This window comes from Nyctereutes procyonoides, unplaced genomic scaffold (assembly GCF_905146905.1).
Source record: "Nyctereutes procyonoides isolate TBG_1078 unplaced genomic scaffold, NYPRO_anot_genome, whole genome shotgun sequence".
NCBI classification, from domain to species: domain Eukaryota; kingdom Metazoa; phylum Chordata; class Mammalia; order Carnivora; family Canidae; genus Nyctereutes; species Nyctereutes procyonoides.
Window position 1 is genome coordinate 50,745,119 of NW_026575052.1, and position 25,859 is coordinate 50,770,977.

At 38.4% G+C, this 25,859-nt stretch overlaps 1 protein-coding gene across 3 annotated transcripts in view; it reads right to left on the minus strand.

Moving 5' to 3' along the window:
• Positions 1-2,485: 2,485 nt before the first annotated feature.
• UBE2D2 (ubiquitin conjugating enzyme E2 D2) overlaps positions 2,486-25,859 on the minus strand; it is a 55,376-nt gene continuing 32,002 nt past the window's right edge. For 2 of the 3 annotated variants that reach the window (XM_055331705.1, XM_055331704.1), the window contains 6 exons: positions 18,666-18,729; positions 11,393-11,424; positions 11,237-11,314; positions 11,047-11,152; positions 6,628-6,721; positions 2,486-4,171 (listed from right to left, as the gene is read on the minus strand). In XM_055331705.1, coding sequence (XP_055187680.1) covers positions 4,126-4,171; positions 6,628-6,721; positions 11,047-11,152; positions 11,237-11,314; positions 11,393-11,424; positions 18,666-18,729 — 420 coding nt within the window. In that variant the 3' untranslated portion in view covers positions 2,486-4,125. Of the gene's footprint in view, positions 4,172-6,627; positions 6,722-11,046; positions 11,153-11,236; positions 11,315-11,392; positions 11,425-18,665; positions 18,730-24,318; positions 24,458-25,859 lie in introns of all 3 variants that reach the window. The other variant, XM_055331706.1, reaches the window with a different exon arrangement.

Here is a 25,859-nt window from a genome sequence, read left to right on the forward strand (position 1 = left end):
GGAGAGATGCCTGAGAAAACGGTAGCTATTTTCCCTAATATCCTTAGAAGCCCGAGAAGGAGCAGAGCATATTCATCAAGGCTGGCGCTACTCTTCCCTGGACAGCAGTAACTGGCAGCTTAGTCTGGGCACTTAGGAGCCCCAGCCCTGGAAAAGGCCATTCTACCAATAACAACTTACACAGGAGGATAAAAACAAATAAATTCCACTCAATTAAAAACTATAAAATGGCTGTCTTTGTGCTAAGATATTCATACAGTTCTACATGTGTTAAGAGGCAGATTATACTTGGTCTCTGATCAGATGCAACTCCACAAATAACTCAAAAGATGCAAAGTGACTACTTGTCACTAAAAACTGTCTACCTGATTCAACCAGCCCAGGAGCAGTCACTAAGAAAGGCCAAATGCTGGTTGGTGATCATGTTATATATAAAGCCACTGAAGCCCAAGGACTTAATGGCTTTAGACAGCCCAACCTTTGAGTTTTCCAGTCATATCAACTAAGGTAAAATATGGCAACAATGGAGGAATGTATTTGTTTCATGAATATTAAACATGACAAAGCAATAGCACAGCCAGTCCCAGGAACTAGCCCATCCCAGGAATTCGCCTAGAAACATTCAGAGGAGCCTGAACACCAACTATTTAGCAGCTGGGGCTTTTAAGGCAGGTTTTGTGGGGTAGAGAGAACTCAAAGCCACTTTCACCTAAGTACGTACACAACATAAGGAAAAATTAAATAGGAAAGGGCTCCAGAAGCACCTCAAAGGAAATTTATTTTTCTCTTCTTGGACATATATGAATGTATATTTGGGAAGTTTGCTACCTTCAGTTATTTATTTATTTTTTTTTAAGATTTATTCATGAGAGACACAGAGAGAGAAGCAGGCAGAGACAGAGGCAGAGGGAGAAGCAGGCTCCATGCAGGGAGCCCAATGTGGGACTCAATCTCAGGACTGGGGGATCACACCCTAAGCTGAAGGCAGATGCTCAACTGCTAAATCACCCAGGTGTCCCCTTTCAGTTAGTTATTTTCTATTAAAAATCTGCTTTCCCTTGTATAACCTCACACCCATCAAAATAGCCCATCACTTGAAATAAAGTGTCTCACAAAGAGAATTAAAAGGATATGGGTCCTTAATACTTGACAATTTTCTGTGGGGTAATAAAGATGCTTATTCCTGAGAAGGAAGGAAAGATATGGTCATGATTCAGAAGACCCAGCAACTAAAGTTATTCTGTTACAACCACTGGGTATTGGGGGTATCATATAGCCATCTGAGACAAAAGCCAGTTTCACCTTAATTGCAGACAAGGGACAGATTATAGGCATTCCAACTGAATTTGAAAATAATTCATTTTTCTACCTAGGGTTCAAAATAACCTGTTGAGGCAAAGAGGAATGACTCAAAAAGTGAAGTATTATAGACAATGGAAGTGGGAAAGGAATGCCTCTATTTCTAGGTTGGTGCAGAGAACATGGACCCTCACTCTGACCACACCATGTCCTTCTCTCTATAGACCTTCCTGTCATTCCCTAACCCAAGAACCCTCCTTCTGAGTCTCTGTGCTATCCAAAGTGTAGAAACCAGCAGGACAATGATACCTTTGACCACTGGCCAATAACAGAGCATGCAAGTATCTGAAATCATGTAACCGAAAGTGATGCTGCAACTCTAACTTGTTCAAGCACTCCATGATAAGAATTAAGAAGCAAAGGGAATTCATACACTTGATATTCCAATATTGATACATCTAGTAACCGCTGCCTCATCAAGGTCATCAATCAAGGTTACTGTAAATAAGCTTTCACATGTGATAAAGCCAGACATTCCTGTAAAAAGCAATGTGACCCCAGATGAGAACCACCCTGGGCTAACACACTTTTCTTCATGAGTGGGGAATGTGGCTTCCCTCACTGAGGCTTTGTTCTGGGCAAGGCTATACGCATGCAGACGGGACCAAATAAGCTCTCTATCCAAATAAGCAAAACCAAACTGCATTCAAGGGCCTAATGTTCATGACCATTCAAACACTTTCATTTGGCACCTACAAGCCAGTATGATGGCTTTTATTTAGCACTTATAAATACTTAAGAGCACTCCTGTGTAAGTATCTACATTATGACCTAGTCAATGGTAATGAGCTGGCTGCTCTCTAAGATGACAAAGAATGGGCTTTCAGGATCTGTGCAACTATGACCTATAGTCCCCAGTCTAGTTAATGGCAAGTCTAAAACTGATGAATTCCTACCTGCCCATGACACTGAGAATATAGGTCAAACAATTTTAGGTTAGAGCTCAATTCTAACTCCTTTCCCCACACCTGTTAACAGTCAAACCTTCTTTGCAAGGTCAAGAATGCCAGAAATGCCAGCAAGTAGCCAACAGGGAATCAGCAGTTTAAGAGGTTTCAGATTATTGCACACTTTAGTTCCGAGATGGAGGGATAATGACACTGAGAGATAAGACAAGTTAAACAAGTTTTAAAACCAAAAGCAGTGGACATTTATTCCTCAATTTTTGTGCAAGAGTGTAAAGATGCATTTGAAAGAACCTGATGGCTAGAGAGCATCAGCCATGGCCTTCAGGGTGGCCTGGTTTACAATTAGATTAGGAGAATGAGGGGGAAAAGGTAACTTGCCTAGTTCACACGAACGATGTTTCTGGCAAACACAGTTGTTTACAAGTTTCAAACTACAATTTACTAGAGTCGAGGGAAGACTTCAAAAAGCCACATACAGTACAATGTAAAATTGGATGAACATCCTTCAATGTCAGTGCAAAGTAATTATGTAGACTCTCCAATACAAGATTGTGCTGTTTCCCAGGTTCGGTCAATGGTGCTCTTTTACAATCACAATCACAGAAGCTTAACTTACCAAATAGCAATGCCTTTGTTTTATGTCCTATGTACCAAGGGAATGTCACAAGGTTTTGGTGAAATGCAGCTTAGTTTCATTAATAAAGCAGATTTCTTATTTAGTTTAACAGTCATGTTCCTGGAATACTACACACGTAAGTTTCATGGAACTGCTTTTCAGCTTATGCCCTTATCTTGTTCAGTAAAATTACTTTCAAGATATCCTTTTGACTATGTAAACTGGAATTGTTTCATGATTTTGAAATGCAACCAGGAAAAATGAAAATATTTTCATTAAAACATTAGGGGTGGGGAAAACCCACCACTAATCTCTGCTAAACAAAGTTCTAAAAATCAAAAAAGCCTATTCACACGAAATTATATGTAATGACTGTAGTAATCAGTTTATTACACAGATTAATCATTCTTGAACGTACAAGCTCCAGAGGAGCAATTGGGTCTTTAAATATACACAAGTATTTCCATCAAATGAATTTTCACCCTTACATCCAGATAGACCTAAGCAGTTAAAAACATAAGAAAAATAAGAGCTATTAGCTATATATTAACTGAGAAACCACATACAAACCAAAGAATGTGGAAGAGAGAAGGGGGCTGAAGGACAAAGGTTGAAGGGTGGGTAGATGCAAAAGATGTGGGACCAAAGCCCATCACACTTTATGTACTAATAGCTCCAATCCATTTTAAATGTTGACCAGTTAAACTTAGACCTTAAAATACAGGATGTGGGTAGAGTTTAATCTGGTTGGTCATAACTTTCACCTAAGACGTAGGTTCTTCGGAATAAAATGAATACAGAAACAGCTTCATGTTCTTCACCTTGCTTTTCATAACTGTTCTGAGTTAAAAAGAATTCCACTTAAAAACAATCTCCTACAGGTCAGTGGAGCTTTTCTTCCCCATCCAAGCATACAACATACCTACCACCCCTCACCTTGCCATTATCCAAATTTAAGTCAATAAGGAAAACTTTTAGTCTCACACCTAGGTTATGCTTGGAGAACTGGCTTGTCACACACACACTTCTCTGCTAGGAGGCAATGTTGGTACAGAAGTACAGTATTTCTAGTTTGTTGTTCCCAGTATGTACAACACGCAGCACTGCTGTATCAGGTAAACATGTGCACAGGGGAAGATGAGGCGTGGGCTCATAGAAAGCAGTCAAATGGAAATCAAAAGGACTTTCTCTTTCAGAGTTCCCCTATCTTTATTTGTAGAGGTTATCCAATAATTTCTTTAATTACATCGCATACTTCTGAGTCCATTCCCGAGCTATTCTGTTGTACCTGTACACACAAAGAGAAGCTTGGCTTAACACAGGTGAGGAGTCAGTCAGACAGACAGCAACAGATTTCATTCATTATCCAATCTAGTAACTTGAGGGAAATAACTAGTACTATTCTAGCAAATCCTTTTTGTTTATTCATTCATTTACTTATTTGAGAGAGAGAGAGAACATTCTCAGGGGAAGGAGCAGAGGGAGAGGGACAAGCAGACTTTGCATTGAGGGTGGAGTCTGAAGCAGGGCTTGATCACACAACCCTGAAACCATGACCCGAGCCAAAATCAAGAGTGAGACGCTTAACTACTGGGCCACCCAGGCACTCCTCTTTCTAAATTTCTAATGACATGCTCGCTTCAGTAGCACATATTCTAAACTTCTAAAGAGCATTTATTCAGTGATGGTGGGAAAAGGCTGTAAAACCTGAAACAATGTCCCATAAATACTACCTAGTGGAGGATTCGGATGAAATCTTAGCATTTATTCTATATTTGATTGACCTATTTCTAAGAAAGATCTTCAGTCACTGATTCATCTCTTTGGAGTTCTTAAAACTATATAATTCTACATTATGTGGTTCTTGATTAAAATGATATAATACTTTCCTTTGTATCAATAAAATTAGTCCTGGCAGAACTTAACAATTTAGTTGCTTAATGAATGGGTTTATTGTTTCAGAATAACATTCTAGTAATAAAATAAGCAGAGCAAAAGATTTTATAATTCTCTGTTTAAAAAGGGATGCAGAGGGATGCCTGGGTGGCTCAGAGGTTGAGAATCTGCCTTTGGCTCAGGGTGTGTTCCCGGAGTTCTGGGACTGAGTCCCACATTGGGCTCCCTGCAGGGAGTCTGCTTCTCCCTCTGCTTATGTCTCTGCCTCTCTCTCTGTGTGTCTCTAGTGAATAAATAAATAAAATCTTAAAAAAAAAAAAACCTTAAAAAAAATAAAATAAAAATAAGGGATGCCGAAAATTTTAGTGAACGTTACCACTATAATGACTGGGAAATGCCTTTAGGGAGGCATTCATGCTCACCTAGATATTGGACAAAATGGTTCTCTCATCAAAAAATTTACTAGTGTAGGGCATCCGGCTGACTCAGTTGGCAGAGCAGGTGACTCTTGATATCAGGGTTGTGAGTTCAAGCCCTATGTTGGGTGTAGAAATTACTTACAAAAATAAGAACTTAAAAAAGTAAAAATAAGGGATCCCTGGGTGGCGCAGCGGTTTGGCGCCTGCCTTTGGCCCAGGGGGCGATCCTGGAGACCCGGGATCGAATCCCACGTCGGGCTCCCGGTGCATGGAGCCTGCTTCTCCCTCTGCCTGTGTCTCTGCCTCTCTCTCTCTGTATGACTATCGTAAATAAAAAAAATAAAAAAATAAAAAAAAGTAAAAATAATAAAAAATAAAAATATACTATCTATAAGCCTCTCCAACAGAATTCAAATAATTCTTAGTCGTTTATATTTTAACTTTAGAAAATTATCTACTTTCTCCCACCTATTTCCTCCTATAGTTTTACTGAATAAAACACAAAATAAAAAAATCAGAACACTTTCAGTTATTTTTTTTTTTTGATATCCTGACCACTCTTCAATAATTCATAGTATAGGGACACCTGAATGGCTCAGCAGTTGAGCTCTGCTTTCGGCTCGGGGTGTGATCCTGGGGTTCAGGGATCAAGTCCCACATCAGGCTCCCTGAGGGGAGGCTGCTTCTCCGTCTGCCTATGTCTGCCTATCTCTCTCTGTGTCTCTCATGGATAAATAAATTCTTTAAAAAAAATAATTCATAGTACAACTCTAAAGTATATAGATTCTACATTAAGATTTATTTTTAAAGGAAATTTGGGGCTTTCATATCTTGTTGTATTTACTCCCTTTCTTTTTAGATTATGCCAAATGATAGAAAATCAATTCCCTTTTCTCATTAATTTACAAATACCTACCAAAGACGGATGGACTCTTGATGCAAAATGCTTTAATAATGTCAAATGCCAAGCTGAAGACAACTTAGAAAATACACTATAGAGAAGTTTTTCTCAACAGTGGGAGTCATTTGAAACAATTAGAAATAAGATCAGGGGATCTCTGGGTTGCTCAGTGGTTTAGCACCTGCCTTCGGCCCAGGGTATGATTCTGGAGTCCCGGGATCAAGTCCCGCATCGGGCTCCCTGCACGGAGCCTGCTTCTCCCTCTGCCTGTGTCTCTGCGTCTCTCTCTCTCTCTCTCTCTGTGTCTCTCATGAATGAATAAATAAAATCTTAAAAAAAAAAAAAAGATCAGCATCCTCAACTTATAATGATACTCGATGTAAACACTCTTCTTTCTTTCTGTCCCCAGCTGAGCGTGTTACAACTTCATTTTAAATATCTGACCCACACTCACCCCACCCCTGAGTTAAAACTTGAGACACAAAAACATCTCCGTATCACCACAGGTACCTTTCTGGCCATACTTACTTTTCTCTATCTGTTTTGTAGATCCGAGCAATCTCAGGCACTAAAGGATCATCTGGATTGGGATCACACAACAGAGAACAGATGGACAAGAGTACTGTAATGGGAAAAAAAAAAAAAGGTATAAATTAGTAAAGGTTATAAGCAAAGGGTTGAAAGAAACATGAGATGCCAATACACGGGAAAATTCTAAGAATTTATTCATATTGTAGTGCCTAGTAGGTTTATGAGTGCTACCTAAATTTATAATTAGGATAAACAAAAATTCATTTAAAATTTCTCTTGAACCCCTAAGAACACTCACCCAGGCTGATGAAGTGACTTGCCCAATGTTCCCTGGTTAGTGAGTAATTAGAGTGGAATTAAGAATTCAGGTCTTTTAAATCCTAGACTAACATTTTTTTCATAGACCATAAAATTCAGTTTTTAGAAACCCATGTTTAGAGATAAATGGTTTTCAAATTCCCAAACACAACCACACTACTGAATGCTCCTAAAAATGACAACCATGAAATCCAACAATGTTTTCTTAATGACAGGTATTACATTCAGATACAATATATTTATTTCATTTTTAGTTGAAAACAATTCAGTCTAAGAATATAAAGGCCAGTATTTGCCCTCATTTGAGGCTGGCCACACTTATTATGCAGGATACAACAAACCAAGGTCTCAAATTCTTTTCTGTGACACTTTAGAATCTCAACTAAGCCATTTCCTCAGGGACAACCTGGAACACAGCAGACAAATCTCAATAGTATAATTGCCTCTGTTCACATTTGTTATAAACTTATATATTCCTTATTGAATGCAAAGAGAAGGCCAAGGCCACTCATCATTACATTAAATCCGGGGCCTCTGACATACTGAAATAAATTCCAATTCTTCTATTACGATGTAACAGAACTTAGCTATCTTATTTCTAATATTCTGCAGCAGGAGGCAATGAGTCTGAGCCCACTTTACCTCCAAAACATCAAGTTCACCAGGAAAAGAATTTATTCATTTTCCTATCAAACCTATTCTATAGAGATCAAGGGCTTGCTTCTGTGGGTGAAGTAAAAGTTCATATGCCCTTTATCATTCAGTTTGTTAACAAAAAAGCTATTTTCCTTGCCTTAAGAGTATATGGAAAATAAAAAACACCAGGAAAGATGCTTTCTGACTCTTCATTCCTGTTGCCCACAATTCTGGCAGATGGCATTCCCAAAACATCTTCTCTTCCCATTGTCAGGTGTATCACCTGATGCCCTCTTCAAGCACAGAACATTCTAACAGCAATAAGGAAAGATTTCATGTATTTCCTGGAAATGACAACAGGAAGTTACAGATTTTTGAATGTTCATGAAATTATTGACTATAGAAAGAAACTTGTCCAGTCCATCAAATTGGCAAGAGTTCAACTGAATCTTCACCTAAAATTAGACATGCTACCAAATTAGCAAATTTGGTACAAATTTGCATTACAAATTCTCTTACTTACTATTCTAATTATTCCAATAAGAAAACCTTAAATTTTTTTTTTCTTAAAGAAATAACTATTCTTTCTTTCCAGGAAAGAAAGGTGGGGTGGTATCTGGACCTGGTAAAAAGATTTTATTGTGCTACTGGGGGAATTTAATTCTTAAAAAACTTATTTTGGCTTATTAATGTACTATACCTTCCTTCTATACAAAGAGAATTACTCCTATTTCTATAACCTAGAGAGATTCTTCACTGAAGTGATTAAATTTTTACCTTCATATACATTTTTCATCACTATACACTCATTTTCATTAGTGTCATAACCCACTGTCACTTCTAATTCTAAAAACATGTAATCAAGTGGCTTTATGGCACACTTAATTGCTTCCTTTAAGCTTTCTGTATATTTAGATCCCTAACATAAACATTCAAAGTGGAAAGAATTTCAGGTCAAAGCTACTGCCCTCGAAAAAGGAATAATTATTATCACATATAGGATTCAGGCCTTTCACAGAACTGCTTGCCCACACATTCAATTTATAAAAGGGAATCATTAAAACATTAAACTTAGATACACTGATATAATCAAATTCAACAAAATGGAACTGCAATTATTTTTAAGGTAGAGGGTGCATAAGTCAAACTAATAGCCCTTATGATTTAGAGTAACTAAAAAATCAACACTAGGCACAGAAAAGGGGGAAGGAAAAAAAAAGTTATGGTAACAATTTTAGCTACTAGACCTTCTCACTCCTCAACGCACATACACGCTATTCCTGTAATTTCTAATTTTCAAAAACAATACTGTCACAAATATATTTCAGCATAAACCTTTTTTTCAGCATTTGAGGCTGTCTTTTTAGTATAAACAAATGAAACTAGGATTACTGGGTCAAAGGAAAGTAATGATTAAATCTCTTATCTTTTTTTTTTCAAACATTTTATTTATTTATTCATAGAGACACAGAGAGAGAAGCAGAGACACAGGCAGAGGGAGAAGCAGGCTCCATGCAGGGAGCCCGACGTGGGACTCGATCCTGGGTCTTCCGGATCACGCCCCGGGGTTGGAGGCGGTGCTAAACCCCTGAGTCAACAGGGCTGCCCAACCTCATCTTTTAATACATACTGACAGACTGGGCTATACAGATCTATACTTTATCTGTAATACATAAGTACCCATTTCAATATACTTCATTCACCAGCATTTGGCTTTCTTTTTATTTCTCTTTTTTTTTAAGATTTTATTTATTTATTCATAGAGACACACAGAGAGAAGCAGAGACACAGGCAGAGGGAGAAGCAGGCTCCAAGCAGGGAGCCTGACGTGGGACTCGATCCAGGGTCTCCAGGATCACGCCCTGGGCTGCAGGCTGCACTAAACTGCTGCGCCACTGGGGCTGCCCTGGCTTTCTTTTTCTAAGGTTTTTGTTAAATTAAAAAGGTGAAAGAAGGGAACTTAATTTTCATTTCCTTCATTATTTTGCTCCTTTCTGTCTATTCATCTGTTGGGATCTTTTCTCTTACTGATTTTTATATATGTTCTTCCTATTTCAAACATATTAGCCCGTTATCTCATTTGCAGCCTCTTTCTTGTTCTTTATTTGTATTTGTACAGCCTTTTTTTCATTATTATATTTTTACTTGGACAGCTCTTAATCCACTTGTGATTTCATTTGGATATTATGTTGAGGGGCAGTACAATTTCAAATCAACATATTGTTTGTTGGAGTGTCTGGCTGGCTCAGTGCCTCTGCCCCCTGCTTATACGCTCTCTCCCTCTAGTAAATGAATAAAAAAAATCTTAAAAAAAAAAAAAGAAAAGAAAATGTTAGCTACTTAGTACATGGATAAAAAAAAAAAATCCCCAACCGACTCATGTAATTAGGCTTTATTTAGAATTACTGGAATTTCATTGCATAATTAGTAACTAATTTTTATTTTTTAAAAAGATTTTATGTATTTATTCATGAGAGACACAGAGGGAGAGAGAGGGGCAGACACACAAGTAGAGGGAGAAGCAGGCCCCATGCAGGAGCCTGACGTGGGACTTGATCCTGGGTCTCCAGGATCACGCCCTGGGCTGAAGGCGGCGCTAAACCGCTGAGCCACCAGGGCTGCCCCCAGTAACTAATTTTTAATACACATTTTCAAACACACACAGGACTATATACTGAAAAGATTAAGATCATCAAATAGAATTTTTATTAAACTGGTCATCTTAGAGAATGAATCTGTTTCTGATAGAAACCTCAAGACAAGAGCTGGTAAAACCTTAAAGAGTTTGAATATGAATTCACCTATAGTTTGTTCTTCAAGGACCTAAACTAAAGTCTGTATTTATACCACAAGCATTCCTTCAAAAGAACTGCTATGTCCTCTTCTGGAACAGTATTTATCCTTTCCATTCCCAGATCTCAAGGTTGGAAGAGACATTAATTTCCTCTACTTTAACTTTGCTCTAGAAGAAATTCATACCAAGTGGCCATTTCCAACTTACGCTTGAACAGCATAACGGACAGAGCTGTCAAGGCATCAAAGAACACCTATGCCTGAAAATCCAATTTCCTCCAATGGTCTCAAGGTGTACTAAAAAATAACGGGAACTTACTACCTCTTCTTGAAAGGAATATGAATAATCATTTCAAAAAATAAGAAATAGACAACAAAACAAAAAAACAAAAACCAGGGACACCTGGGTGGCTCAGTTGGTTGATTATCAGACTGTTGATTTTGCCTCAGGTCATGATCTCAGGGTTGTGAGATGGAGCCCTACATGTTGGGCTCCATGCTCAGTGCAGAATCTGCTTGAGATTCCCTCTCTCCCCCCTCTGCTTTTCCCCTTGCTTGCATGTGCATGCTCCCTCTCTCAAATATATACATCTTTAAAAATAAACAAGTAAAAAATATAAGACAAAAACACTGCTGCTTTATCTTAATATCAGATACCCATTCTATTACCTTTTGAAATAGTTAGTGCTGGAGACCACTGTGACCGGAGAATATCAAGACAAATGCTGCCATTACTGTTAATATTTGGATGATAAATTCTTGTTGTAAACGCAACCTATAGGGAATAGGAAAACTTTTTGTAAACTGATTTATTAATGTCATAGAAAGCACATAAAAACAAATGCCATATCTCAATTACCTTAGGTGGCTTGAAGGGGTAATCTGTTGGGAAATGAATTGTCAAGAAAAATACTCCACCCTGATAGGGACTGTCATTCTGTTGATAACAAGAAAAGTGGGATTAAAATGAGTGAATTACATAAACACTTACTCTGAAATCAATCTGAATACTTACTGGCCCCATTATTGTAGCCTGCCAATGGAACACTGAAAAAGAAGAAAAAAATAACCATGAAGCAATATTTCCATTGTATCTACAACATAATGACATATCAATCCCTAACCCCAGTTCATTTATAACTGGGTATGGCAGTATGGTAAGTCCTGGGCAGGATGAGGAATCTAAATCAAGTCTGAGACTGAAGAAAGAAAAGAAAATGACTAGTATGGTCTTGAACACTGATAAGGTACTGTGAGAAAGTATTTGGACTAAAATATTTTGAAAATTCCTATCAGGGAGACAAAATTCTTGACAAGGGCCAAGTTTTCACTTTTAAACAGGCATTTCTTACCTCAAAAGGTAAAAAAGAACAAAAGATTCAACTCTTTAACTTGTATCATTTCCCCAACACATTAACATAGAATATATTCCTTTTATAATACTGGTATAGAGCAGGGCTATAAAGTCAAAGTAGATAATATCCCAATTAGGAAAGACTTGTTTTTACAGCAAGAAAAAATTTCTGAGAGCATTCATGTATAAGTCTTTAGAATTACTAGTCCCTCACTAACAGATAAAAGATCAAGGTCTCTTTTTTAAATGATCTAGAGTTGGGCACCTGGGTGGCTCAGTTGTTGAGCATCTGCCTTTGGCCCAGGGCATGATCCCGGGATCCTGGGATCCAGTCCCACATCAGGCTCCCTGCAGGGAGCCTGTTTCTCCCTCTGCCTATGTCTCTGCCCCTCTCTCTGTGTCTCTCATGAATGAATGAATGAATGAATGAATGAATTAAAAAAAAGATCTAGAATCTACAACACCAACAAGGCAGAGAAAGACAAACTAAACTAAAAACACATTAAGATGGAATTTAATTAACAAAAGCATGTGAAGACCTGCCATTAAAATCTTAATGGAGGATTTCTGCTACACTGGTTAAATATAATACCTACTGGAATCACTGACTTAGGTCTCCCTCTGGAACTCTTCTACACTCCTAGATGTCCTTGTGGAAGTATAAAAAAGAAGGGAAGAAGGTAGTGGGAGAATATCTAATCCTGACTCAAATTATAATGGTTTGGTTAGCAGTTGAAGAGCAGTTGAAGAGTCATTCAAAAAAACAAAAAATCACTACAGGTTCTAAGTAGAAAGAACTCTCCAGGGTTCCTGGGTGGCTCAGTGGTTGAGCATCTGCCTTTGGCACAGGAGGTGATCCCGGGGTCCTGAGACTGAATCCCACATCGGGCTCCCTGCAGGGAGCCTGCTTCTCCCTCTGCCTCTGCCTCTGCCTCTCTCTGTGTCTCTCACAAATAAGTAAATAAAATCTAGAAAGAAGAAAAGAGAAAGAAAGAAAGAAAGAAAGAAAGAAAGAAAGAAAGAAAGAAAGAAAGAAAGAAAGAAGAAAAAGAGAGAGAGAGAAAGAAAGAAAAAAAAGAAAAGAAAAAGAAAGAAAGAAGAAAGAAAGAAAGAAAGAAAGAAAGAAAGAAAGAAAGAAAGAAGAAAGAAAGAAAGAAAGAAAGAAAGAAAGAAAGAAAGAACTCTCTAGAAATAGTGGGCAAAATATTTGGCCATAAGCAAAAAATATTGTTGTATTTTATATGAACATCTATATTTCAAAAACCTTTCATTTAAGAATCAATCTTAGGAGTGCCTGGGTGGCTCAGCTGGTTAAGCTTCCACCTAAGCTCAGGTCATGATCTCAGGGGCCTGGGATTGAGCCTGCAGTGGGATCCCTGCTCAGTGGAGAGTCTGTTTCTGCCTCTCCTCCTGCTTGTGCTCTCTCAACTGTCTCCTTCTTAAATAAATAAATCTTAAAAAAAAAAAAAAATCAATCTTAGAAGCTGTTAAAAATAAAAACTTGTCGTAATGAATGAAAAAGTACTGATAGTTCCAAAACCAACAAAACAAACAAAAACTCCCATTACCACCCTCGTTTGACACTGAAAGCCGAATTACAGAAACTAAAAGCTACAACCTTTTTTATGAGAGTTTAAATGTAAAGTTCACAGCTCAATGATCACTCTTTAGGATACTCAAAGATGAAGCGTTAAGGCTAAAAGAGAACAAGAATATTTGTTATAGTTTGAGGGATCCCTGGGTGGCGCAGCGGTTTGGCGCCTGCCTTTGGCCCAGGGCGCAATCCTGGAGACCCAGGATCGAATCCCACATCGGGCATGCATCGGGCATCCCGGTGCATGGAGCCTGCTTCTCCCTCTGCCTGTGTCTCTGCCTCTCTCTCTCTCTCTCTATGACTATCATAAAAAAAAAATAAATAAATAATAATATTTGTTATAGTTTGAGAATGAATCTCAAGAGACCTACATATGAATTCAAGTTCAGAACTCCAGAGAGTCCAATTCACCAAGATTTCAAAACAAAAGAAAATGAAGCAGGTTATATGACCAATAAATCTTTGGCTTACATTTCCTTCCAGGATCTATATACATCTTCCTGCTTACCAGATCCTTGCAGAAAAATGGGAAAAAATTTAATGGCACATTAAAATCTGGATATTAAAAAATAAAGCACTGTATTATTAAGTTCATTATCAAATATATATTATCTTTTTTATTTCTTAATTTAAAAGATGCTTTTAAAAATTATTTTATTTATTTATTTATTCATGAGAGAGAGAGAGAGGCAGAGATACAGGCAGAGGGAGAAGCAGGCTCCATGCAGGGAGCCCGACGTGAGACTCGATCCCAGGTCTCCAGGATTACACCCTGGGCTGAAGGCAGGTGCTAAACCACTGAGCCATCCAGGCTGCCCTAAAAGATTTTATTTATCTATTCATGGGAGACATGGAGAGAGAGGCAGACATAAGCAGAGGGAGAAGCAGGCTCCCTGCGGGAAGCCTGATGTGGGACTTGATCCCAGGACCCCAGGATCACAACCCGAGCCAAAGGCAGATGCTCAACCACTGAGTCACGTAGGTGCCCTCTTCTTCTTTTTATTAATCTCTATACCCATTGTGCGGCTTGAACTCTCAACCCCGAGATCAAGACTTGCATACTGGGGATGCCTGGGTGGCTCAGTGGTTGAGCATCTGTCTTCGGCTCAGGTTTTAAAAATATTAACTCTCCTTTATCTCCTAGTCTTCCTATTTAAGTATCTTGACTCACCTACTACTAAACTTTCAACAGTACCTACCTTCTAAGGGAATAAGGAAAATCTCCTTAGGAACAGTTAACTTCCTTACACTTGATCATCTAGATAGTCTTTGCTGATACTATACTTAAAACTTTAGGGAGTGTTTAAGAACAGTTGAGATAAATTACTGTCAAAAAGTCTTGGTCAAGGCTTCCTGATGGATAATATAAAGTATAAACCAGAGGGTAATTGGGTAGCTAAATATTATATATTTAAAATAATATAGGGGTACTTGGCTGGCTCAGTTGGTAGAGTATACAAGTCTTTTTTTTTTCTAAAAAACAGCTATAGAGAGATAATCCATATACTATATAAGTCACAATGAAAACGTACAATTCAGTGATGTTTAGGACAGAGTTGAGCAACCATCACCACAATTTTAGAAATTTTCATCACCCCCCAAAGAAACCCCGTATCCATATGCAGTTACTCCACATTGCACCCAGATCTCTAGTTCTATGTAACCATTATCTACCTCTGTCTCTATGGATTTATTCTGGATATTTCATATAAATGGAACCATACAATATGTGGCCTTTTATATCTGGCTTCTCTTACTTGGTATCTTTTTTTTTCTTTTTAAAAGATTTTATTTATTTATTCTTGAGAGATAGAGAGAGAGAGGCAGAGATATAGGTAGAGGGAAAAGCAGAATCCTTGCAGGGAACCCAAAGTAGGACTCCATCCCTGGACCCGGGATCACGCCCTGAGCTGAACATAGACCCTCAACCACTGAACCATCTACGCGGCCCACTTAGCATCTTTTTAAGGCTCATCTATGCTGTGGTATACATCAGTACTCACCTCCTTTTTATTGACATATAATATTCCATTGTATGGCACATACATTCAATTTATCCCTTCATTAGATGGTGGGCATTTGGATTGTTTTCACATCTTGGCTATTACAGTTGCTGTTTCTATGAACATTAATGCAGAAGTTTTTACATGGACATATTTTCATTTTTCTTGGATATATACCTACAAGTGAGCTCACTGGGTCATATGATAACTCAAAGTTTAACTTTTTGAGAAACTACTAATTTTCTGAATTGGTTGTACTATTTTACATTACTGTCAGCAATGTACAAGATTCCAATTTCTCCACAACCTCATCAACACTTATTTGATTTTTTATTACAGTCATCCTAGAAGGCATAAAGTGGTATCTCATTATGGATATGATCTACATTTTCTTGATGACTAATGATACCAAGCATCTTCTCCATGTGTTTACTGGCCAACTGTACATCTTCTTTAGCAGATCCTTTATTAAAAACAAAAATGGGTTATTTATCTTTATATTGTTGAATTATAGTTTTTAAAATGTTTTGAATAAATTTCCTTATCCAAGAGCTGACCTCCACAATTTTCTCCTTTTGTTGTCTCCTCACTTTCTTGATGATCTCATTTACAGCACCTAAATACCTAAATCAAACTTCATTAAAATGTAAAACCAATTTTTTTTTTTTGTATTGCTTATGCTTTGGGGGGAGTTTTACTTAACTCTCAAGGATAACAACTTTTCTGAGAAAGGAATGTGATAATACCAACTATGTGAAGCAAAGGCAAATTACTTCAGTACACGGAAGAGAACTTCAGAAATGGTCTATTCCCCAAACTTCAACCACTTTTTTTTTTTTTTTTAACTTCAACCACTTTTAATGAAAGATCAGCCACTCTCAACTTCGAGGAATTTAACTAAAATAAAACCACTTTTGGGATCCCTGGGTGGTGCAGTGGTTTAGCGCCTGCCTTTGGGCCCAGGGCACGATCCTGGAGACCCGGATCGAATCCTACGTCAGGCTACCGGTGCATGGAGCCTGCTTCTCCCTCTGCCTATGTCTCTGCCTCTCTCTCTCATAAATAAATAAAAATTAAAAAAATAATAATTTGTTAAAATAAAACCACTTTTTCAATTAAAAGACTGCAATGATGCAGGTGGACTGTATGATACCATAAATGACAAAACTAAAATCAGAAAACTTGACAGTGAGGGGCACCTGGGGCTCAGTTAAGCATCTGCCTTCCATTCAGGTCATGATCTCAGGATCCTGAGATTGAGCCCCAAGTTGGGGAAGGGGGGGTCCTCTGCTCAGTGGGGAGTCTGCTTCTCCTTCTTCTCTGCCTGTACCGTTCCCGCTTATGCATTCATTCTCTAATGAATAAATAACATCTTAAAAAAAAAAAAAGGCTTGAGCATCAGCCAACTTTGGAAACCACCACGAGTCCCTCACTAGATTCTTCTCTAAAATAGTTTACAATTTCTACTCTACTCGCCTAAAAGAACTATTGTGAGGCTTAAATGAGACAATGTGCATTTAATTGGCCTATCCTGTTTGATATCAAATACTATAGCTACTCATACTGGACAAATCTGGATAATGGCACTTTTCATCACATGTACTTAGTTTCATAATTTATACCATCTGTTTTATATGTAAAGGAATCCCTGCAAAAGGACCTTGCTTTGATTCTTTTTAAAAATATTTTTTATTTAGGGGATCAGTGGTTTGGCGCCTGCCTTGGCCCAGGGCGCGATCCTGGAGACCCGGGATCGAGTCCCACGTCGGGCTCCCAGTGCATGGAGCCTGCTTCTCCCTCTGCCTGTGTCTCTGCCTCTCTCTCTGTGTGACTATCATAAATTTAAAAAAAAAAAAATTTAAATTCAATTTAGTGGGATGCCTGGGTGACTCACTGGTTGGGCGTCTGTCTTCCACTCAGGGCATGATCCTGGAGTTCCGGGATCAAGTCACACACATCCGGCTCCCTGCATGAAGCCTGCTTCTCCCTCTGTCTATGTCTTTGCCTCTCTCTGTCTCTCATGAATAAATAAATAAATAAATAAATTTGATTTAGTTAAATACAGTGTGTTGTTAGTCAGGGGTAGAATTTACGGATTATTCATCAGTTGCATATAACACTCAGTGCTCATTACATCAAGTGCCCTCCTTAATGCCCATCATCCAATTACTACCCCTTCCCACCAACAACTCTGTATGTTTCCTATAGAGTTAAGAGTCTCTTATGGTTAGCCTCCCTGTTTTAATCTTATTTTTCCTTCTTTTTCCCCTTGCTTTATTCTTAAGTTTGGCAAACCAAAACCAACATTCTTAAGCACAATCAGGAAAAAATGTTAAACACAAGTATAACCTCTTATTTATTGTCTTAACGTATATACTTTTCTTACAAAATTGTTTCCAAGCATGTTTTTTTCCTATTTGCTAATTATTACACATTTTTGTGTGAATTAGTTTTGTGTCATAAAGCACAGTCTAGTTCAAAAAATCCTTCTTTTATTTATTTTTAAAAAAGACTTTATTTATTTATTCATGAGACATACACACAGAGAGAGAGAGACAGAGACACAGGCAGAGGGAGAAGCAGGCTCCATGCAGGGAGCCTGATGTGGGACTCGATCCCGGGTCTCCAGGATCAGGCCCTGGGCTGATGGCGGCGCTAAACCGCTGAGCCACCCAGGCTGCCCCAAAAATCCTTCTTTTAAAAGAAGCTAGAAGATGGTATAAGGAGGAAAAACTGTTGAGACAAAGTGAAACAAAAACACATTATTATCCAACATGTGTGATAAGGCCTAGTAAATTATTTTATAGAGGATTAAGCAGATAAATTGGACATTAGAAATAAACTTACCTAAAAAATAAGAGAGAGAGAAGAAATAAACTACCTGTCTTCACAAACATAAACTAATACTAAATAAACTAATAATAAATATAAACCACTGGAAGGACACACACACACAAAAATCTCTCCCTATTATCCCCTATCATACTGAGTATTATTTTACTTAAAAGACAGTAGCTACTTGTAAGTAAAACCTCAAATATTTTACCCCAGTAAAATACCCAGAAGGGTTGAAGGATACTTAGGAAGGGGCTGGAAAAACTACACAGACAATATGTGGTAGAAAAGGTTCAAAGGTTCTAAATGAATACTATAAATGGGATACATACAGAACTGTATCTTTTATGGAAAAGTAAGGGTAAACACTGCATTTTCCCTACAGCATAATTGTCTTTTCATGCAAAAAATAATCTTAAGAGAGAAATGTTCATCAGTCCTAGAGTTTCCCAGACGCAGATGGTTATGCAGTTTTACTCCATCATTCCTTTTAAATACTTACTATCATCTCCAACAGGACCTGCTGAACACTGAGCTGGGGGGTCCCGTGCCAGGTCATTCAATTCCTTAAGAAAACAGAAATAAAGGAAATATATTCAACATAAATGTAACTTTTACCAATTAATAAAATTTTCACTCATACCAATATTGTCTAACCCATTAGTAAAGCTTTTTAAGGAACACTGTTTTAAGGAACACTGTTTCAAAGTCAGAGAGGGAGAGATTTCTTCAAGTAAAACTTAAAAAAAAAAAAAAAAAGGAAAGAAAAATTTAATTAAAAAAAAAAATGTATTCCTGAACTGAAACCAAGAATCAGATGCTTAAATGACTGAGCCACCCAGGTGACCCAATATTTTGGATTCTTTAATGCAAATGTATGTTTAAAAAGTGGATCATTTTTGCTTTGTTTAGAGTTTAGTAGATAACTATAAGGAAAGTAAACATGTATTATATACTAAAGAGCTACAAAAATGGTTTTAAAGTAAAAAATTTATTAGTTTTCATATTAGTTTTCAAAAAAGTTGACTTTCAGGGGATCCCTGGGTGGCTCAGAGGTTTAGCGCCTGCCTTCGGCCCAGGGCGCGATCCTGGAGTCCTGGGATCAAGTCCCACGTCGGGCTCCCTGCATGGAGCCTGCTTCTCCCTCCTCCTGTGTCTCTGCCTCTCTCTCTCTCTCTCTCCCCCTATGTCTATCATAAATCAATCAATCAATCAATCAATCAATCTTTAAAAAAAGAAGTTGACCTTCAAGGCCAATTTTTATTTTTTTAATTTTTTAAAAAGATTTTATTTATTTATTCATCACACACACACACACACACACACACACACACACACACAAGAGGTAGAGACACAGGCAGAAGGAGAAGCAGGCTCCACACAGGGAACCTGACACGGGACTCGATCCTGGGTCTCCAGGGTCACACCCCGGGCTGAAGGCAGCGCTAAACCACTCAGCCACCCCGGGGCTGCCCAAAGGCCAATTTTTATACCATTAAACTATTAGGTTAGTTGTGGAAGTCATCAATATTTCAAATATATGAGACCATCTGACAATATTTTGATATGTTTTCAGGTGATATGGACTATCAGGGTTCCAAAGGTAGTTGAAAAAAATTAAAAAAGGATAGATTGAAAAGGCTGGGGGGATCCCTGGGTGGCTCAGTGGCTTAGCGCCTGCCTTTGGCCTGGGGCGTGATCCTGGAGTCCAGCGCTGGGCTCCTTGCATGGAGCCTGCTTCTCCCTCTGCCTGTGTCTCTGCCTCTCTCTGTCTCTCATAAATAAATAAATAAAATCTTAAAAATAAAAAAAGAAAGAAAGAAAAGGAAAGAATCCTACTAAAATTAAAAAAAAAAAAAAGGCTGGATATATTAAAAAGGCTGAAGTAGGGACACCTGGGTGGTTCAGTAGTTAAGCATCTGCCTTTGGCTCAGGCGTGATCCTAGAGTTCCAGGATCGAATCCTACATCGGGCTCCCTGCATGGAGCCTGTGTCTCTTCCCCTGCCTATGTCTCTGCCTCTCTGTGTCTCTCATGAATAAATAAAATCTTAAAAATAAAAAATAAAAAGGCTGAGGTAATAAAGTCCACCATAAAATTTTGTAATCAGAGACAGATCTACCTGTAGTAATGCTCTACAACCAGATGCCAGCTTCTTAGTCACTTTAACATTAAGAGCCCACAAACTTGAGATTTGTTATTGGGTGGGAATTCCTGAAGAAACCACAAGGCAGCAAATCATATCCTATTCCTTTTCCTCTTGGCTTGGTATTGGAGATTTAAAACAAGGGTAGTTTTAGAGGGATCCCTGGGTGGTTCAGCAGTTTAGTGCCTGCCTTCCACCCAGGGCGTGATCCTGGAGACCCGGGATCAAGTCCCATATTGGGTTCCCTACATGGAGCCTGCTTCTCCCTCTGCTTGTGTCTCTGCCCCTCTCTCTCTCTCTCTCTCTCCCATGAATAAATAAATAAATAAAATATTTGGGGGGAAAAAAGGGCAGTTTCAGATTATGTTTTTAATTAAAAAAGTTTTTTTTAAGTAATCTCCACATCCAATGTGGGGCTCAATCTCATGAGCCTGAGATCAAGAGTAGTGTACTCTAACAACTAGCCAGCCAGGTACCTCAGATTCTATCTTTAAATAGCAGTAAAATCTGGTATTTTAAAAGTACAATAAAAAGTATTCACAGCCCATGGGGTGCCTAGGTGGCTCAGTGAGTTAAGCATCTGACACTCAATTTTGGCTCAGGTCACGATCTCAGAGCTGTAACATCGAGCTCCTGCATTGGGCTCTGTGCTGGGCATGGAGCCTGCTTAAGATTCTCCCTCTGCAAAAAAAAAAAAAAAAAAGATTCTCCCTCTGCTTCTCCCTGCCCCCTCTAGCCCTCTAAAAATAACAACAAAACACTATTCAAAGCCCAGAAATAAACTCATGCTTATATGGTTAATTAATCTACAACAAAGAAGGCAAGGATATACAATGAAGAAAAGACAGTCTCCTCAATAAATGGAAAACTTGGCAGCTACATGCAAAAGAATTAAACTGGATCCCTTTCTTACACCATACACAAAAAGAAACTCAAAATGGATTAGAGACTTAAAAATATAAGATCTGAAACCATAAAACTCCTAAAAGAAAAGAGAGGCAGTATATTCCTGGACATCTGTCATAGCAATATTTTTTGGGATCTGTATCCTCAGGCAAGGACAACAAAAGCAAAAATAAACAATTGGGACTATATCAAACTAAAAAGTGAAGGAAACCATCAACAACAAAAAGGGCAACCTACTGAATAGAAGAAGATATCTGCAAATGACTGATCTGATATGGGGTTAATATCCAAAATATATAAAGAATTCATACAACTCAACACCAATCCCCTCACAGTGTGATTAAAAAATGGGCAGAGAACCTGAACAGATATTTTCCCAACAAAGATATATAAATGGCCAATAGGCACATAAGATGCTCAACATCACTTATGATGGAAAAGCAAATCAAAACCACAATGAGCTATCACCTCGCATCTGTCAGAATGGCTACTATCAAAAACACAAGACATACAAGTGCTAGTGAGGATGCAGAGAAAAGGGAATCCTTGTGCACTGCTGGTAATAATATAAATTGATGCAGCCACTAAGAAAAATAGTTTAGAGGTTCTTGAAAAATTAATTGAAATATCACATGATCTGATAAATTTGGATTAAAATAAAACAGCTATTAAAAGTTGTAACCACCTAGAGGGTAATCAAATAGTGAAAACCCGTTAGACTGAATAAATATAGAAGTTACACAATTTGATATTTTTGTATTAGGATGAAACTGAAATTCAATCTTAAATTTTTTTTTAAAGATTTTATTCATTTATTCATGACACACAGAGAGAGACAGAGACAGAGAGGCAGAGACACAGGCAGAGGGAGAAGCAGGCTCCATGCAGGGAGCCTGACGTGGGACTTGATCCCGGGTCTCCAGGATCACACCCCAGGCTGAAGGGGGTACTAAACCGCTGGGCTACCGGGGCTGCCCTTCAATCTTAAATTTTAATAAAGGCACTGATCTAGACAGATCACTTACTTTTGGCAGAAGAAATAACCTATCAAGTAGTTTTTTTTTTTTTTAAGATTTTTATTTTTACTTGAGAAAGAGCGAGCACATGCACAGGCAGGGACAGAGGTGGGGGGCAAAGGGAGAAGGAGAAGCAGGCTCCCCCCTGAGCAGGGAAGAACCTGACACGGGGCTCAATCCCAGGACACCAGGATCATGACCCAAGCCAAAGGTAGACACTTAACCAACTGAGCCACCCAGGTACCGTGTATCAGGCAGTTTTTTGTTTAACATTTGGGTTTCTATCTTTAATTTCTTCGACTTTTTATTCTAAAAGAAACAATATACAAATTCATCTTATATATAATACAGCAAAATTATACATTACTGGGAATGAGACTAGGGATAAGACAAAACCAAAAATCAAGGAATTTGTTTACTGAAAACCTTCTTTTCTGCAGAAAGAGCAATAGAAAAATGAAGCATGTTTAGAAATTTAGGAAAAAGTGGGAGGAGGAAACTTTGACAGTTCAGGTAGAAAATACACAATTTTTTTCTTTTTTTAGATTTTTAAGTAGGCTCCATGCCCAACTGGAGGCCTGAACTCATGATCCTGAGATTAAGAGTCGCTTGCTCCAGTGACTGCGCCAGCCACACACCCCAATAATACTTCATTTCCAAAAAGATTTTATATTCTAACTTTCCTTGAAATCTAAAAAATAGTAAAGAATTTCTTTATTTTAGAGAAGTGGGAAGAGGCAGGGGGAGAGGAAGATAGAGTCAGTCTAAGCAGACTCCACATAGAGCACAGAGCCCAAGTTGGGGCTCGACCCCATGACCTAAGCAGAAACCAAGAGTCAGTTAACTGACTGCCACCCAGGTACCCCCTGAAATCTAAAAAATATTAAAATGAAGGTCTTATTATAGGAGCAAACTACAGATTTTACTGGAGTACTCAATTTAAAAAATTATTTGATGCTATATACTCCCCTTATTTCTAGTTATATAGCAGAACTAATATTTTTAAAGATCAAAGGTTATAAATAATTTTCTCTGTTACTTTCCTATTTTTCATCTTAGTTCAAACAGCCCCATAAGCTAATACCAGTTAATTTAATTATTTTAAGGTTTAATTCTCTATGATTTAAGATTTAACCGGGCAGCCCAGGTGGCTCGGTGGTTTGGCGCCACCTTCAGCCTAGGGGTGATCCTGGAGACCCAGGATGGAGTCCCAAGTCAGGCTCCCTGCATGGAGCCTGCTTCTCCCTCTGCCTGTATCTCTGCCTCTCTCTGTGTCTCTCATGAATAAATAAATAAAATCTTAAAAAAAAAAAAGATTTAACCTATTTCTTTGACAGAGCACAAGCAGAGGGAGCTGCAGAGGGAGAGGGAGAAGCAAACTCCCCGCTGAGCAGGGAGCTGGATGCTGATCTCGATTCCAGGACCTTGGGATTATGACCTGAGCCGAAGGTAGATGCTTTACCAACAGAGCCACCCAAGTACCCCTGTATGCATTTTTAAAAAGACTTTTGTTATTTATTTATCTGAGAGACAGAGAAGAGAACACATGCACACACGACCAGGAGGAGAAGGCAGAGGGAGAGAGAGAAGTAGATTCCCGGCTGAGCTGGGGATCTTGACATAGGACCCAATCCCAGGACCAAGAAATCATGATTTGAGCGGAAGGCAGACGCTTAACCATCTGAGCCATAAATCTTCTTTTATCCTAATTATCACCAGCAAAGATCTTTGATTTGTATAGCAGTATATTTAGAATTCTTAAAACTTGACTTTGGAGCCATTTTTCTAAGAAATTAACTGTAACCTTTCATTTTCCCATCTTGTTCCTTTCACCTTATGCCACAGAGTAAAGACCAAAATGGTGAAACAAATCTCTGTTCCATGCCATCTGTATTTTGCTTCATAAAAGTGTTAAGATTTGGGAAAAGGTTGTTTAAAAATAACTAACAGAAATATTAACTTTAACCAACTAAGTCTAACTTGATTACTTGCAAGTGAAAAGAAAATCTACATCTCCCTTCCAAGACCCCATCCCCTCAAAGAGTTAAGAAGGTTCCTTTTTGCTCTAGTACTGTAATGCAGAAATACCTGAGGCTTTCAGAGGTTTTACTGTTCTGTTTTATTTAATAGTGATTCATTTTAAATCCTCTGGAAAATAGATATTCTTCAGGAATAATGTAAGGCACTGTTGTTATCCCTGCATATCTCTTCATTGGAAATCATATTCCTAAAACAAAAAAAAGATAGTAGTAGGAAATGTAGTTAAAAATCCATAGAAGGGGGCAGCCCCGGTGGTGCAGCGGTTTGGCGCTGCCTGAAACCCAGGGTGTGATCCTGGAGACTAAGGATCGAGTCCCACATCGGGCTCCCTGCACAGAGCCTGCTTCTTCTCCCTCTGCCTGTTTTTCTGCCTGTCTCTCTCTCTGAATGAATAAATAAATCTTTAAAAAAAATAAAAAAGCAAAAAAAAAAAAAAAGGAAAAAAAAAAGCCATAGAAGGGCGTCTGGGTGGCTCACTTGGTTAAGCATCTTTGGCTCAGGTAGGCTCCTGGCTCAGGGGGGAATCTGCTTCTCCCTCCTCTCTGCCTCCCCCTGCTGCTCATGCTGTCTCAAACGAATAAATAAAATATATATTTTGGGGGGCAGCCCCGGTGGCGCAGCGCTTTGGCGCCACCTGCAGCCTGGGCTGTGATCCTGGAGACCTGGGATCGAGTCCCACGCCAGGCTCCCTGCATGGAGCCCGCTTCTCCCTCTGCCTGTGTCTCTGCCTCTCTCTCTCTGTGTCTATGAATAAATAAATAAAATCTTTAAAAAATATATGTATTTTTAAAGGATAAGAGAAGGTTTAAGCACAGATTATGATTCAAAAAATTGTAATTTCAAAGTCAGAAGAGATCACCCAGACCAATTCCCAATTTTATAAGAAAACAAGACAGAGAGTATCTAACCCAAGAAAAATATATTAGTAATTAGGAGAGTAAGGAAGTGATGTTCTATAATACCATGCTTCTTTAGTCTGGATCTAAAATATTTGAAATGTGTAAGTTAAAATGTCTGAGAATTTCTGTGCTGCCCAGGAAATTAACCTGAAGCTCCTTTAAGATGATTGCAATGCAAAGAAAGAACACCTAGACCAGTTCTCAAAAATGAGGTCTTGGCACAGCAGGAGCATCACAAGAAACTTGGCTACCCAACCAGACCCACTGAATCAGAAATTCTGGAATATATTCTATAATGTGTGTTTTAACAAGCCCCCCCTCCCCGCCACAAAATTATGATGCACACTAAATCTTGATTACCTTTATGTTTGATGAATTAAGCAAAGAGACAAAAGAGCAATGCTAGAAAACTCAGTAACAACAAGATGGGAAGGAGAGGTAACGTGCAAAATGATAGCACAAAATGAAGAATCAAGAAAGGGATTTGAGACTTAGAAAGACAAGGTGTGTTCCATTTTTAAAACACATTGAAGGGAAGCCGTCATCACTATAGCACTGCCTTCTCCCTACCCAACTCTTGTCTTACCAGCAGAGTTCCAACAGAAATGTTAATTTAACTTTTAGTACCTACTTTTACGTCCAGCATAATGGTTGAAGCTAATTTTTTTTTGAAGCTAATTTTTTTAAAAA